This window comes from Solea solea, chromosome 8 (assembly GCF_958295425.1).
Source record: "Solea solea chromosome 8, fSolSol10.1, whole genome shotgun sequence".
In the NCBI taxonomy this organism is placed as follows: domain Eukaryota; kingdom Metazoa; phylum Chordata; class Actinopteri; order Pleuronectiformes; family Soleidae; genus Solea; species Solea solea.
Genome location: NC_081141.1, coordinates 23,837,529 through 23,851,903, shown reverse-complemented (window position 1 = coordinate 23,851,903; position 14,375 = coordinate 23,837,529). Strand labels below are relative to the sequence as shown.

General features: G+C 41.7%; 1 protein-coding gene across 1 annotated transcript; it reads left to right on the top strand.

The window, feature by feature from the left end:
* The first annotated feature begins 549 nt into the window (after positions 1-549).
* Positions 550-8,717, top strand: arrdc3a (arrestin domain containing 3a). Its single transcript, XM_058636231.1, has 7 exons — positions 550-1,105; positions 3,782-3,863; positions 3,985-4,132; positions 4,221-4,580; positions 5,179-5,335; positions 5,438-5,580; positions 5,697-8,717. The coding sequence occupies exons 1-7, from the start codon at positions 826-828 to the stop codon at positions 5,763-5,765; spliced, it is 1,239 nt and encodes a 412-aa protein (XP_058492214.1). The 5' UTR covers positions 550-825; the 3' UTR covers positions 5,766-8,717.
* Positions 8,718-14,375: the final 5,658 nt, after the last annotated feature.

Here is a 14,375-nt window from a genome sequence, read left to right as displayed (position 1 = left end):
TCTAATTTCTTTGCTCCTTACAACAAAGAAATCATTGAAACCGATAAATGTTTGGTTTGTGGACAAAACAAGACATTCGAGGTCACATCATGTCCAGGTTCGCTAAACATAATTCTTCAAAGATTTTCTGACATTTTTAATTCTGACTATTATTAGAATAATTGTTAGTTCCCGCCTCTGGTTTTAGCACTTGCATATGTCATCTACATTGAAATGTATACATTTTTCACATCTGAAACAGCAATTTCTGGTTTTAAAAACACTCTGAAGCTACAGCAAAGCTGTTCTCTGACATTTTTATGTTGTATTTTAACTCCTGGAGCCAGGACTGAGTGCAGGTGAACATGTCTTTGTGCAGTGTTTCAGCTGTTTGGCCTAACTTGGCATTATGGCTTTGTGCCACAGCCACACACACACACACACACACTCACTCTTCTCTCTCGCTGCCTTGTTCCAGAACCAGAAGGCGGAAGGAGGGGGCAGTGACAACCCTGCGCATGTGCACAAGGTTGTTTTTCACACAGCCTGTCCCCTTAAAGTGAGCAGAGCTGCTGGGGTTTTCCTTGTCTTGGACTGGAGACCATCATGCAGAGAGGCGCACGATAACAGCATCCACTGCTGTTATTCAGCAGCCTTCATCTCAATGAACTGCTCGCACAGAAGCCACTGATCGTGCCTACTGCTTTTTGCAGGGCAGAGATACAGATCAGTGTATCTTCTCCCTGCACCTTTTTTTTTTTAACAAGAAAAATTCTTATTTTTCACAGGCTCTTTTTTTTTTTTTTTAACTTCAAGGCAAACAAGCCTGTGTCTCTCTTTTCCACCATGGTGCTAGGAAAGGTGAAGAGCTTCACAGTGAGCTACGACTGTCACCATGACAGCAACGTCCCCGTCTTCTCCAGCGGGGACTGCGTCTCAGGAAGAGTGACCATCGAAGTCACGGGAGAAATTCGCGTCAAGTCTCTGAAAATCCACGCGAAGGGCTTCGCCAAAGTTCGCTGGACTGAGTCTAGGAACGCTGGCTCCAACACTGCCTACACGCAGAATTACACAGAAGAAGTGGAATATCTGAATCACAAAGACATCTTAATTGGACACGAGAGAGGTAAGAGTTTTTTTTAAATTAGGAAAAACTTTTTTATTTTATTTGAATTTTTTTTGCTGAGCTGATGTGTAGAACGTGACCATGAGAGATGCTCTTTGTGCTGGCTGCGGTTCAGGTAAACGGGAGGATGCTGTTGTTTTTCATAATTCCACACGTAAAGCGTTGTTAATATTTGCCAAACTTTGAGGTTAAAGTCTGTGTAGTTTGTATTATTAGTTGTGTTAGTTTTTATGGACAGTGGCTGCATTTTCAGCTCCGTCGTCACTTGTTTGTGTCAAGGTGTCTGAATGAATGACAGGCACCTCCGTGGGCATATCCGTGTTTTTCAAAGTGTTTTAAGTAGGAAAACGTACATTTTCAACCGTTGTCGAGACCCGGGACGTTGGGGCGATAATTCACGCCGACGCCTCTGCCCTTTTGTCGGACGTTTTCGTCGCAGAACGCGTTGTTTTCTGCGTTTCTTGGTGGGTTTTTCTGAAGTTTCCTCCCCATTGTTCAAAGCGGTTCAATCCTGTTCAGAAAACTGGACCTGAAAGGGGTGTGGCGAGCGCGCAGGCCCCTCCCTCGCCGTGCGCTCATTGGCTAAGGTGCTCATGTGTGGCCAATGACATCATCCTCTATGCAGAAAAAATAATCTGCAACTTTTTAATTAAGAAAGCAGCTGCAAAATGAGAGGCTGTGCACGTTAATGCGGCTTGATTCGATTTAAATCGCTATTTTTAACAAAGTGTATTTTCATTCAAATGTGCACATAATGTGCTCTGCTGGAAAATGCAACGGCAGCTTTGTGCATGGAACGTGTGTAGTCGACATGGAAGAGGCTTAATTTGTGCAACTGTAAAACTATATACGAACTATAACTAATTATAAGAATATCGACCATTTTCCTAGTGCAGTTTTTTGGAGAGTAGATAACATGAAAGTCATTTGAGATGGATAATGTTCATTGTATTGCATTGTTTATTGTGCTTTTAAATAATGGATTATTTACTGAGAAGGGGGAACTAAATAGATATTAGCGGATTAGGATTATGTCTGTTATTAACATGGTGCGGGTTTGGTTTAGTTTAGTGGCGTTTTTTTGTTGAACAAGTTTGTGGTGAGTCGTTGACAATTCTGTTTTAGCTGCAGTTGAACCGGTTTAAGTCGGCTGTCGTGCTGCTGCTGCTGCTTCTTATTGTTGTAAATGACTGTGGTTTTGGCTCTAATTATCAGCAGCACTGAGGAACGTTGTCGTTAAGATGGCGATTTCAGTAGTGATACGTAGTGAGGAGCGAGTGAGTGATGAAACGGTAGGAAAACGCAGCTGCTGCTGCTGCTGTTGTTGGTCTGGCTGAGTCCAGTTATGCAGGCTGTAGTAGTAAGTGACTACTGCGGCGTCGCACAGTGAATACGTAATGAGAGCAGAGCAGCTTCAGAGCAGCTGAGGGAAGCTGCTCGCGCCGGTTTAGGCCGGTCTCCTCCTGCTGGAGTCTGCCGTTTGACTGACAGCTCCGCACTTGTTTACCACACTACTGCTGCTGCCGCTGGGGGAGGGAGGGAGCGCTGAGCTGGCAGAAAAAAAGAAGCACTCAAGACCTGTCGAACAAACTCTCCATTGCACTCAATGCACAATAATGTATTAAAATTAAAATAAAAAAGATAGTATGAGCAGCAGTGACCAGCCCAGGAAGAGAATCAGTCGAGGTCGACAATGCAGATTTTCTTTCTATGGCCAGTGGCGATGTTTACAACCGTCTGATTAAAATATGACAGTTACAAAACAAGTCATTAACACGTACAATTAGGGCTGGGTTGTAATTCAATAACTATTTTGATAATCCATTATTCAAAAGAAAAAAAGGATTAAAACATGTTTCTAAGATGTTTCAGCTTCTTAAATGAAAATGTTTTGCTCCATATAACAAATAAAGCCAAGACATTTGACAACAAGACACTTGAGAACCTCTGATCAACATTTTCCGACATTTTATCGACCAAACAAATACAAATTCATCAATTAAGACATTCAGATATGGAAAGATTTTTTTTATCTTGCCCAGCCCTACACACAATTTAACGCTTATTTAAGGTCCAAATGATCAGAATTAGTGACATCTAATGGTGAGACTGGTAACTTGTTGTTTGTCGTAGTTTTGAGTTGGGAGCTTCTGCATCAACTGAAACTGAACGTTTTTGTCAATGGTGCTTTTGGTGAGTTGTATTTTCTTGGCTAAGAGCACCAGGAAGTGAATTTGGGTGATCGTCAACTTGAGTACATGTTGAGTTCACACAGTTGCACCTTTTTATGATTGATTTATGTGCCGGTTAGGATTTTGGAGTTTCCCTGGCAGCACAATGAGTTTCATGCGATGTCATAGTCTTTGTTCTTACAATAACACAGCAACAGCTTCTTCCTCCACCCTCAGTTTCAATCTTTTCCTCTCAAATAATCACATTTTTTGGTGTGCTCTAATTATTGGTTTGCCTCTTTTTCTATCAATTCATTAATTTCTTTTAAACGACAGACATACAATAGTTAAATCTATTTATTCTCTTTTTTCCTCCCCCCCACCCTGTGTTGTTTTTTTTTTTCTTTTCTTTTCTTTTTTGTATGACTTTTCAGATGTCTCCGTAGAGCATTTTACACAGGTATGGTATACATGTGTTTGGAATATTGTCCTCCTTGTCTTTCAGACGATGACAACTCTGAGGAAGGACTCACCACTATCCATTCAGGAAGACATGAGTATGCATTCAGCCTGGAGCTTCCACAGACGTAAGTGTCTCAATGTGACACTCACAGGTTAAATGTCATGACCGTTATTGTTCAACCACAGCCTTTTGTGAGATTTTGGCACTGAACTGCTTCCTCCTCCTCATCCTCTTTTTTCCTGTAGACCTCTGGCTACCTCTTTTGAAGGGAAGCATGGCAGTGTACGCTACTGGGTGAAGGCAGAACTTCACAGACCATGGCTCCTGCCAATGAAGACCAAGAAGGAATTTACAGTCTTTGAGCACATTGACATCAACACTCCACTATTGCTGGTAAGCAAATTTAGATAAATCAGTACATGGTAAGAAAAGACTGTCCCATACTCGAATGGCAAATTTGACATGCTGTTTTCTTCTCCAGTCACCACAGGCCGGCACAAAGGACAAGACGCTTTGCTGTTGGTTCTGTACCTCAGGTCCTATTTCCCTAAGTGCCAAAATCGAGAGGAAGGGATACACACCAGGAGAGTCGATCCAGATCTTTGCTGAGATTGAAAACTGTTCATCCCGCATTGTGGTGCCGAAGGCAGCCATCTACCAGACCCAGACCTTCTACGCCAAAGGGAAGATGAAGGAGGTCAAGCACCTGGTGGCAAACCTGCGGGGAGAGTCTTTGTCCTCGGGCAAAACGGAAACCTGGAGTGGCAAGATGCTCAAGATCCCACCAGTGTCGCCTTCCATCCTGGACTGCAGCATCATCAGAGTGGAGTATTCACTCATGGTGAGTACAGCCTCACTGTTCAAGTGCTGCGTTCATGCTCTTTCTACCCGTTAGCTGCCCTTCTGTTTGGTTTGCCACCAGTGGCACAAAGTTTCCTTTATTATCAACATGACTCAGCATCATTATCAGTTCAGAATCAATAGTTCTTGGTAAGCCAGTGTCTCTTCTGCTAAAGGACGCTGGTAACTCAGTTAGCGCCAGTGTAATCAGGACCTTGGATTGCACCAGGTGTTATTACCACATGCTGCTAAGAGCATTAGCCCAGAATATATGTGGTAACACCTTCCCTGAAGGTCCTTGTAACCTCTTTACCGTGTGAACAGACGGACACCAGACGAGGGCTCTGATAAGTGACTGACCACAAGACATTGACCCACATATTATTCTACTATACTACTTCACAACCTCTAAAAAGGGTTAAACATTGTGTACTATCATTGCAGCAAATTTAGCAAACCTTTTTGTAGGGCTAGATTTCAACCACTACCACTTGTATCTCAGTTCCAAGGGACAAGCAGTAAGGGTAAAATGTAATTGGTCCGTTCTTAATGACTTGCAGGAGTGTAACCTATCTTGTTGTCTTCATGTCTGTGTTCAGGTATACGTGGACATACCTGGGGCAATTAATCTGTCCCTGAACCTGCCCCTGGTCATCGGAACCATCCCTCTCCACCCGTTTGGTTCTCGTACCTCCAGCGTCAGCAGCCAGTGCAGCATGAGCTGGCTGGGAATGGGTCTGCCTGAGAGACCAGAAGGTAGGTTAGGACTCATGGTCACGAATCGCATCACATTTCTATTTTAAAAGATAATTCCCAAGAATGCTGACGTGATGTCTTGCTCCTCCTCCTCCTCTGCAGCTCCTCCAAGCTATGCAGAAATCGTCACAGAAGAACAGAGACAGAGCGTTGCAGATGTTCCAGCAGCCCGCGAGGAGCAGGATGGACCTCTCTTCGCCTATATTCACGAGTTCCGCTTCCAGCCACCTCCCCTGTACTCTGAGGTAAACATCTCATACCACTGAGCAAATACTTTTAAATATGTGTCTTTCCATTACAGAATAAATGTATCAGTTATGGTTCTCCATATAACTCCTCCTGTTTCTTTTTCTACCCCCAGATTGATCCGAATCCAGATCATGCCAGGCGTACAGAGGAGCGCAGGCTCGACGCTTGTCCATCACGCTGAAGGGAATCCCCGAAATTCCCCCTGACTGATTTTTGAGGAACTCACAGGAACCTTTTTTGCGAGGCTCAAGCTTTGTTTAGTCATCTCCAACAATGGCGTTCATGCTACGCTGTTGACACGCGGAGAAAAAAAAAACAAAGTCTCCAACCAACCATCGAAATCATGGACAAATCACCACAGTTGAGTTGAGTTGGGTTGGACAGGATCTGTTGCTGCCCTCCCTCAGTGACAGAAACAGGAGATACACGTTTGGGGTATCACTTTCTTCCTGTGTTTGCCTGCTGAGGGCGGGGATGTGTACAGATGAACACATTCAGTCTATATGACAAAGAAGAAAAGAAAAAAAAACAACACACCCACTAGTAGCCAAATCCCTGGTGATGGTATTGATGAAGAGTCTCCATGGCTCTCGGCCTGCCGTGTTTCTCTTTCACCCTTGATTCTCCTGCACTCATGGCACATAACAGACATGGCTCCTCACGCAAAGGGCAAGACGAATCATGTCCAGGCCGAATCGCCCACAGAAAACGGGACAAAGTTCTAACCACCGCAGTCCAGATGAATGGGAGTTTTCAACGACGGCAGTCATAACCAGAGCAAAGACATGTCCTCCTGCCTCATTTGGGATTTTGTTTTGCACATTTTATTCTTTACTTGAGTTGTGTGGCACCGTTAAATGACGAGAATTTGAAAAAGAAAAAAGAAAAAAAAATCACTAATAGTTTTGGTTTCAGCCTTGTAATGTGTCAGAATATTGAATAAGACTGCGGGCTTAACTTTTTAAGACTTTCTTCTGCATAACTTTGAGCGTCACTGAGAACGGGATTTGATTTTTTATTTTATTTTTTGGACGTAAAAAGGTCAAGAACAATGCACTGAATTTGTTTTAAGCCGTTGAAGAGTTTTCTTTTTCTCCTTATGACATTTCCTCAGTGACTTACAACAACAACAACAACAACAACAAGACTGGACTTTTACATCCACTGCAGCACACTGTTTTCATCTGGAAGCTCTTTTGAAATGTCTCCTTCAGCTTGGATCCAAGTGTGGCTTGCCTCCCCTGTTTTGTTTTATTTTAGTTTCGTTGTTATTCTGTTGTTGTATTTAGCTCCAATCATAGAATAGCTTTTAGCTTTTTTTTGTGTTGTGGTTGCTCTGGGTTTGGACTAGGAGGGTTGCAGTCCTGCATTTGCCGCTTAAAACTGTAGCCGACAAGACAACGTTTGTGATCTTGCGTGTAAGAGAAGGCGATGCATTTGTGGAGTGACTCGCCTGCAGCTCCTCTACTCCTAATCTCAGGGCAAGCCGGGTTTGCATAACTGCCCAAAAAGCACTGTCTCAGGTGGTTTTTCTCATTTGCCAAACGGTTGGGGAAAAAAGAGAAAAAACAAACCATTAGGTGTTTCTTTTAAGTTGCACTGTTTAAAAATAATGACGAGCTCTTTTCTTTTTTTAAAAATTACCAAAACAAGAGAACAGACCTGTAGAGAAGCAAGGCAGCTTTCTGAGATGAATCACATTCCCTTTTGTCCTGCTGCACTTGCCCAGTTCAGTCAACCAACACTAAGATTTTTTTACCAGACCAGTGAAACCAGAATGCTAGTTATAAAAAAAGAGAAAGAAAGAAAGAAAAAGAAAAGAAAAGAGACGAATGACACAGCTTCTGCATTCAAGAAGCAAACCCAGCACAAATGGAAAGCTGGGGGACGTTGCTAAACCTCTGTTCAGACTGGTCAGAACAAGTAGTAGTAGGTTGATATGAGTAATACATTGGTTTTCTAACTCATTCGACAAAACCGGCCGGCTGCAACAGAGGTTTGACAGAGTCAGGGGGAAAAAAGAAAAGAAAAGCAGCACTTTTTTGATAAGAAAACAAGAAAAAAAAACATTCATTGGTGAAGGTCTGGAGAAAAACCAAGTGTAGGACATTAAATGCATTATTTAATCCTTTTTTTCTTTTTTTCTTTTTTTTTAAAGTTTACATTTAAATGTAGGTGACACAAGTTTGTATGTGTTGTGTGTGTGTGCATGCTGTTATGGAGATCCAGCTGATGACTAAATACTCGGCTTCTGCCAGTAATCGACAAACTGCAGTTAGTAAAGAGATCTTATCTTCGTGGCCTTGACACAGAACAGACCTGATCATGTCTACGTTAAATCTTCTTCTCCGTTTTTTTTGGTTTTTTGTTTTTGGTTATGTTTAACACTTTTAATGTTTTACACCTTTTTTTTCCGTGTTTATTCAAAAAGGACAAAAAGGGAAGAGGTAAAAAAAAATAATCTTTCGTGACATCCTGGACAGGTTTCTCAATCGTGTTCATTTTCTGATGCTGATGACGGTTGACAGTTGTTTCCATGTATTTCTGGGCATTGGTGTAAAGAAATGTAGACCCCCCCCCTCAGGCCTGGGGTAGGCAGCTGTTGACCAGCACTCCCCACTGAAAAACCATTTAGGTAACACGGGACAACAGACAAAATGCTTCTTTTATGGCAAACACACACACACACACACTCTGTCCTGTTTCTATTTGTTTGGATCGTATCTTAGGGAAACTAAACCAAGCTGCACGGTAATGAATAAGCTTCACATATTCAGGTTGGTCGATTCCATAGTCCATTCGCTTGGGCCTCAGAGTAGTCCAGTGTCAAAACTAAGCTAAAAACTCCTGATCTGTTTAAAGACGGGAGCTGAAATGTTCAGAGTTAAAACAACCCAGGAGATGGGATCTGAAACATTTTAGAGACAAAGTGCAATATTTACTCACTGAATTTTTCTTCATTCTCAATTTGTATGTTTTTTTTTTTGTTTCATGTCTTCTCTTTTTTTTTTGTCCTTTTAATTACGACAGTGTATAGGTATTCTATGAATATGCTATGTTCTGAATGATTTAACCTTTTGTCTAGTTCTTCCTTTTTTGATTTGAATAAACATTTTTGTTTGAAAATGACAAAGGAACGGTGGTTCGGGTGTTTGTACGACAAGTGCACCACATAAGCATTTGACACACATGCACACAAAAAATATGTATGTGTAGTGGCTTTCATACTGTAGTTGGTCAATCATTGAAAGACTGACATCAAAAACATCCCTTCAACTGAGATAAATACAAATGATTAGTCAATATCTATTGGTTTACCCTAAATACCTCTTATCTCAGATTAGAAGCACACAGGTTGTCAAGCAAACAACACAAGTGCAACAGTGCCCCTAGAGGTGGTTTGAAAACAGCACCAGGCCAATGGCAGACATTTGCATGGCAGTGCAGCCATAAGGCTCACACTGGATGCCTTGTTTTTTATCATTTAAGGTAAATGTGGCACAAGAAGGCGGAAAGAAAACATTTAATCCTCTTGTTTAGTTTTTTCTGACTGTAAAGGCTCACACTGATCTGCTCAGGTCAGAGCAGGAGAGACAAAGACTTAAGTGATTAAATTTTTAACTCAAATTTCTTCAATTAAAGGCTTATTTGGTTGTGTTTGAGTGAAACGTTAACCAAATTATATTCAATGATGTGCACACACGATAACAGATTCAGATTATTTTGTTTCCCTATCCATATCACAGTAAATTAAATTAAATTAAACTGCAATGGTACAACTTTTAGGAGGAACATAATATAGACAACGAAAGAAGAATACAAACTCTACTAAAGCAGATTAAAAGATAATAAAAAACAATAACCACTAAAGCAGCTGGGTTAACTGATACGAGTTGATGACCGTTGGCCTGGTGACCCCACAGTTTACAGTTCAACATAAAGCAAACTGAAACACACTTCACTCATCCCATGATAACCAAAGTTACTAAAAAAACACACAAGGTTTCTGTGTGAGGAACAGGAACATATATATGAGCCAGAAATATCAACAGACAAGGGAATATTTGGGAATTTTATGGCAAAATATCAAGTTTTGACCCTACCTTTCAGAGCAATCCAAACAATTCCTGATCTGAACCAACCAATCATTATTCTCCCACAAACAACAGGCCTGTTTACAACATGACCTATTTATGATGATCAGCAGTGCGTTGTGTGAGCAGTCAGTCAATAAGGCTTCCAGTGTATCGACTTGTGTTTTACGTCAGCCCGGTTAGACGCTAATTGATTTTGTTGCTAACTGCAGGCAGACGTGCAGCAAATATAGCTCAGCAAATTCAATCAAGCCGGACATGGATGAATACGTTGTCTCCTCGCAGGTCAACGCAGGAAAGTGCACAGAGTGATTTCCAACTGTTGTGGCTAGAAAAGAGGGAAACTGCTTCTAGAAACCTTTTGCCTTAAAAGTTGCAGTGTGTAAAAGTTAGTGGAATTAAGTTTAGTTGGCAGAAAAGTTATTTACTTAACCCTCTTATGACCATCATGATAGTCAGGCCGCCTGGATGTATTTTGATTTTATGGCTTTAGAATTGTCTAAAAAATGTCTTTTTTTAAGATAACTTTCACTTTTGATATCTGGCAGTTATTCAAGCGTTTAGGAATCCTGGTACTGAGAAGCTGAAGTGACAAACGTGCGACACGCTGGTGAATCTCGTAGTTCCGCGGAAGTCGCGAGGGCTACCATAACGGCAAGTATACAGGCGCAAAGCTCTATTTCTCTGCTTTCTGGTATCCATCCATACTGGTTACCAACCCACCTGCAAACACATGCTTCCAACAGCCAATGAGCAGGTGGGACAACAGGACGTGGCGTAAGAAGACGACAGGAAGTAGCAGGACTAGCTAAACAACGATGCTAACGTCGACTCCTCCGTGACTTTACCCATTACAGTCTTTTCTTCTCTTTGTTTATCCTTCTTCACCAGAGCAAGTACTAAAAAAGCACCAGCTACGAAAAACTGTAACGAACTGTATTATGGAAACGTGCCATAAATATCTTTTGAGTTTTGACGCTAACTGAAGGCTACGTAGCTTCGTAGCGAGGGATACTCGACATGCAATACATGTGCCAAGATTCTACACACTGTACCTTTAAACGTGATGACTCAGCAGCCGCCCTGTCAGCTCTGACCAAGCACTTCATTTCGTTGGACTTTTGTGTGCCCAGGCCTTTGTGGGTGTCTGACCTCTGTGGACTAACAAAAAGGGGGGAGGGAATTATGCAAGGAGAGCATAGATTGGGTCTACGTGCATGTCTGTGTGTGTGTGTGTGTTGATTAGCAAGTGCTGACGCTGAACAGGCCTCAGCTGTTTCCTCTCACCAGTTAATCCCAGCGCCCAGAAGCCACTGTGATCCAGAGGTTCCCAGCGGCCTGCTGTGACCAGGCACATTCAGCACGGAGGGGATAGATTTGGACGGAGGGCCCCCACTCCACACCACCCCACCGCACCCCGTACACTTGCCACATCATCACTGTGACATAATAGTAATACACACATTCCCACACACACGCACACACACACTGAGGCACAGAGCTCAGTGTCTTTGTGAGTTCACACATTCCAGGAAACAATGGAAAGTCCAGTATTACTACAAATCTGACTAACTCAGGATCCACAGACGGGAATTTATAAATCCAGCAGAGATTGAATGAATGTTTCAGAGAGAAATCTGCACCCGTTTCCCCAAATGTTCTTTAATATGGATATTATTTTATATTCTTAAATAGACAACTCTATTCATATAACAAGAGCTAAATATAAAGTTTCTACACTATTTTTTTTTACAGCCATTTCTGCAACACTGAATATGATTTTGAATAGATAAATAAAACTTTATTCTATAAAACTTATCAAATACACAATACACAAAAAGCTCCTGATCCAGGTTTTGGGAATGATGACGACTAATGTAAATATGTTGCACTTGTGAAAATGATTTGAAAATAATGTCTTTTTGTTTTTCTTTGTATGTTTTTTTGAATACTAAATTAATTTTGTATCATAAATACACTCTTATTGTGAAATACACATTGTTCCACATCAACACAGACACTTTTAATCAATATCGTGACAGAATTTTACACACACACACACACACACAGAGTTATCACCAGCTTAAAATTTCAAACGCACCAATTCATGACAATCAGTTCTTTATTAAAACTCTTGTCGAACAAACACTGCAGATAAATATTTACAGAAACCAACTGTTGACGTTTAAATTGTTATGAAGGAAAAATATGTGCCGTCGTACACACTAGATCAATTGTTTGATCAGTTTCTACTTCTTATCACTTATTTTTACTTATTATACATCTATTTATTAATTGTTTACGTTGTATTTTCAATCAAACAATACAAAAAAAACACCATTTCAAAACACACATTCTTCAAAACTCCCCTCCCTGAGTGTGAATTTTAAATTATGTCATCTTAAACACATCTTTACGCAGTTCTCGAACAGCTTCAATATTAATGACTTTAACACTTGTTGGCATTTGGCAATGGGAGTAACCACTTGTCTCCATTGTGCACTGTTACTTGTATTATTGGAAATAATCTGAAAAAAATAGTATTAGTTAGTATTATAAGAGTATTTAAGGGTTCAAACCCATTGGCATTGTCAAGATTTCCCACTTGTAAGGCTCGATGTATCCAACCCAAGATATGAAACTGGTTTCCATTCAGTGACCATTCACTCCTCTCAGTTTAGCTTGATTTATCAGTGGCCGTTATTTGTTAGACGCGCAGATCTCTCGTGAGTCAAAAAACTAAATAAACTTATTTATTATGTAGACATAAATAAATGTCTGGCAGACTATTAGTTTTACTGGATGATTCACAGGAACAAAGCAGATTGGGAGGATCCCTGACATTCACAGCCGTCAGGATGGTGACGACCCCGCCACTGCATCTGCACACTTTTGTGAAATAAATATATAAATAAATGTTAGGATGAAACGTAAAACCTTTTTTGTTGCATTCCAGTTGTAGTCAGAAGTCGGTACTTCCTAGTTAAGGGGACGTTCCTTCAACTGGAACAACAAACAATCGCTCGGATTTCTTTTTGTTGTTGTTGTTGATGATCGATTGCACTTCTGTTTTACTTGTTTCACATTAAATGAGTCGTACACACGGTACTGTTCAATCTTTATACTTGGCGTAGCAGAGGTGTCAAAGTGGCGGCCACCAAAATCGATTATCATGTTATAATGAAAGAATGGCCGGCGACCTCCTCTGCTCAACGTTCAATTTTTTTTTTTTTAATTACAGTTGTCCATATTATTTACTTACTTTTAGATTCATTTCTCTGTTTTGACATTAATAGATTTAGTTTGCATCATAAAGACGTTTTTTTTATCGACACCCCTGGTGTAGAGTGTTGTTATCGACTGGTACTGCCAACAATGGCTCGTCCAAGATACGTTTGCCTCCATGTTTTTGTTCTCAACTGGAACTCAGTTTTGACATCACAGTTCTAACTTTCGATGTAAGTTTTTACTGCATTTCATTTGCCATGGTCTGCCTTTGATGTCTATGTGTGTGTTGCCATGGTAAGGCAGATTGCACATGCATCAAAGGCGCTCGGCATTCCCTCGTTCATTTTCGGCATGAAATGCACATGTTGTCTTCGGGTTGCTGGATCTTCTGTCCAAAGATACCTGGCATGCTGACGTGTGCATGGTGTTTGGGTAGGTCAGCTGATGTGTAAAAGTTCTGCCAGGTTGTGAACTCTGAAGACAACATTTGTGAACAACATGTCAACATTGTTGGGCGAGGTCTCGTGACGACGGTTCTTTCGAGAACCTCTGGATCAGACCTGCCATTTTTCTGATGTTCTCCACCTTTACATGGCTCAGCACTGGGACACAGATAGAAATGATGCTCGTCCGTGCAACCCTCACTTTTGCACAGATAGGCGCGTTTGCAACTGGAAGGACCATTGCTGTGAACCTCCAGGCATTTGGTGCATGCTCCCAGCTTTGTTACTGCAGCTTTTCTCTCCATCAGCTCCAGAGTTCTAAACTGCTTGCAGAAGAAGAGTTTCTTTTTGTGCTTTGCACCGCCACAGACGACACACCCCGTGTGACTGGTGTCTGACTTGCTCTGATTCCTCACGGGTTCCCAGTCTTTTTTCCATTTGTGAAAATCACATCTGTTGCCATTGAACTTGGGAAGAGCGCTTGGTTTCGTCTTAGTATTTGGCATGGCATAGGTTGGGGAAATCTCTCTGTGTGCTCGTCTTCCGGAATCTTCTCTGGCCGTTGGTTGTTTGACGTCAGCTTTACCGTAAATCAACTTGGGAATGAGAAGTTCAAGCCGACTCAGAGTAGACTGGATGCTCTCTTGGTCTTCCTGTGGCATCCACCGTTTCCAGCTAACGTAAATCTCCTTTGTAGTTTTCATCAGTCCTTGCAGGTGGTTGAGCATGAACTCGCACATCTCCTTTCCGCTGGGTTGAGTGGCAGCAGTGTGTTCAAACCCCAACACTGCTGCCTGGAGTGCTGCAGACACCTTACAACTCCCAAAATTGACCCAAAGAGTCTCCCGGATTAGGCTTTTGACCTCATTCACTTTCAGCTCACACTCGTTGGCGGTCTGTGTGAGGTCGGCTTTTTGCAGTTCGCTTAACTCCACTTCATCCGAGTCCAGCACCACCTGTAGTTCTGCCAAGAGTCCAGCTTCCAACATTTCATTAGCCTCCATGACTTTCTCGGCTTCTACTTTG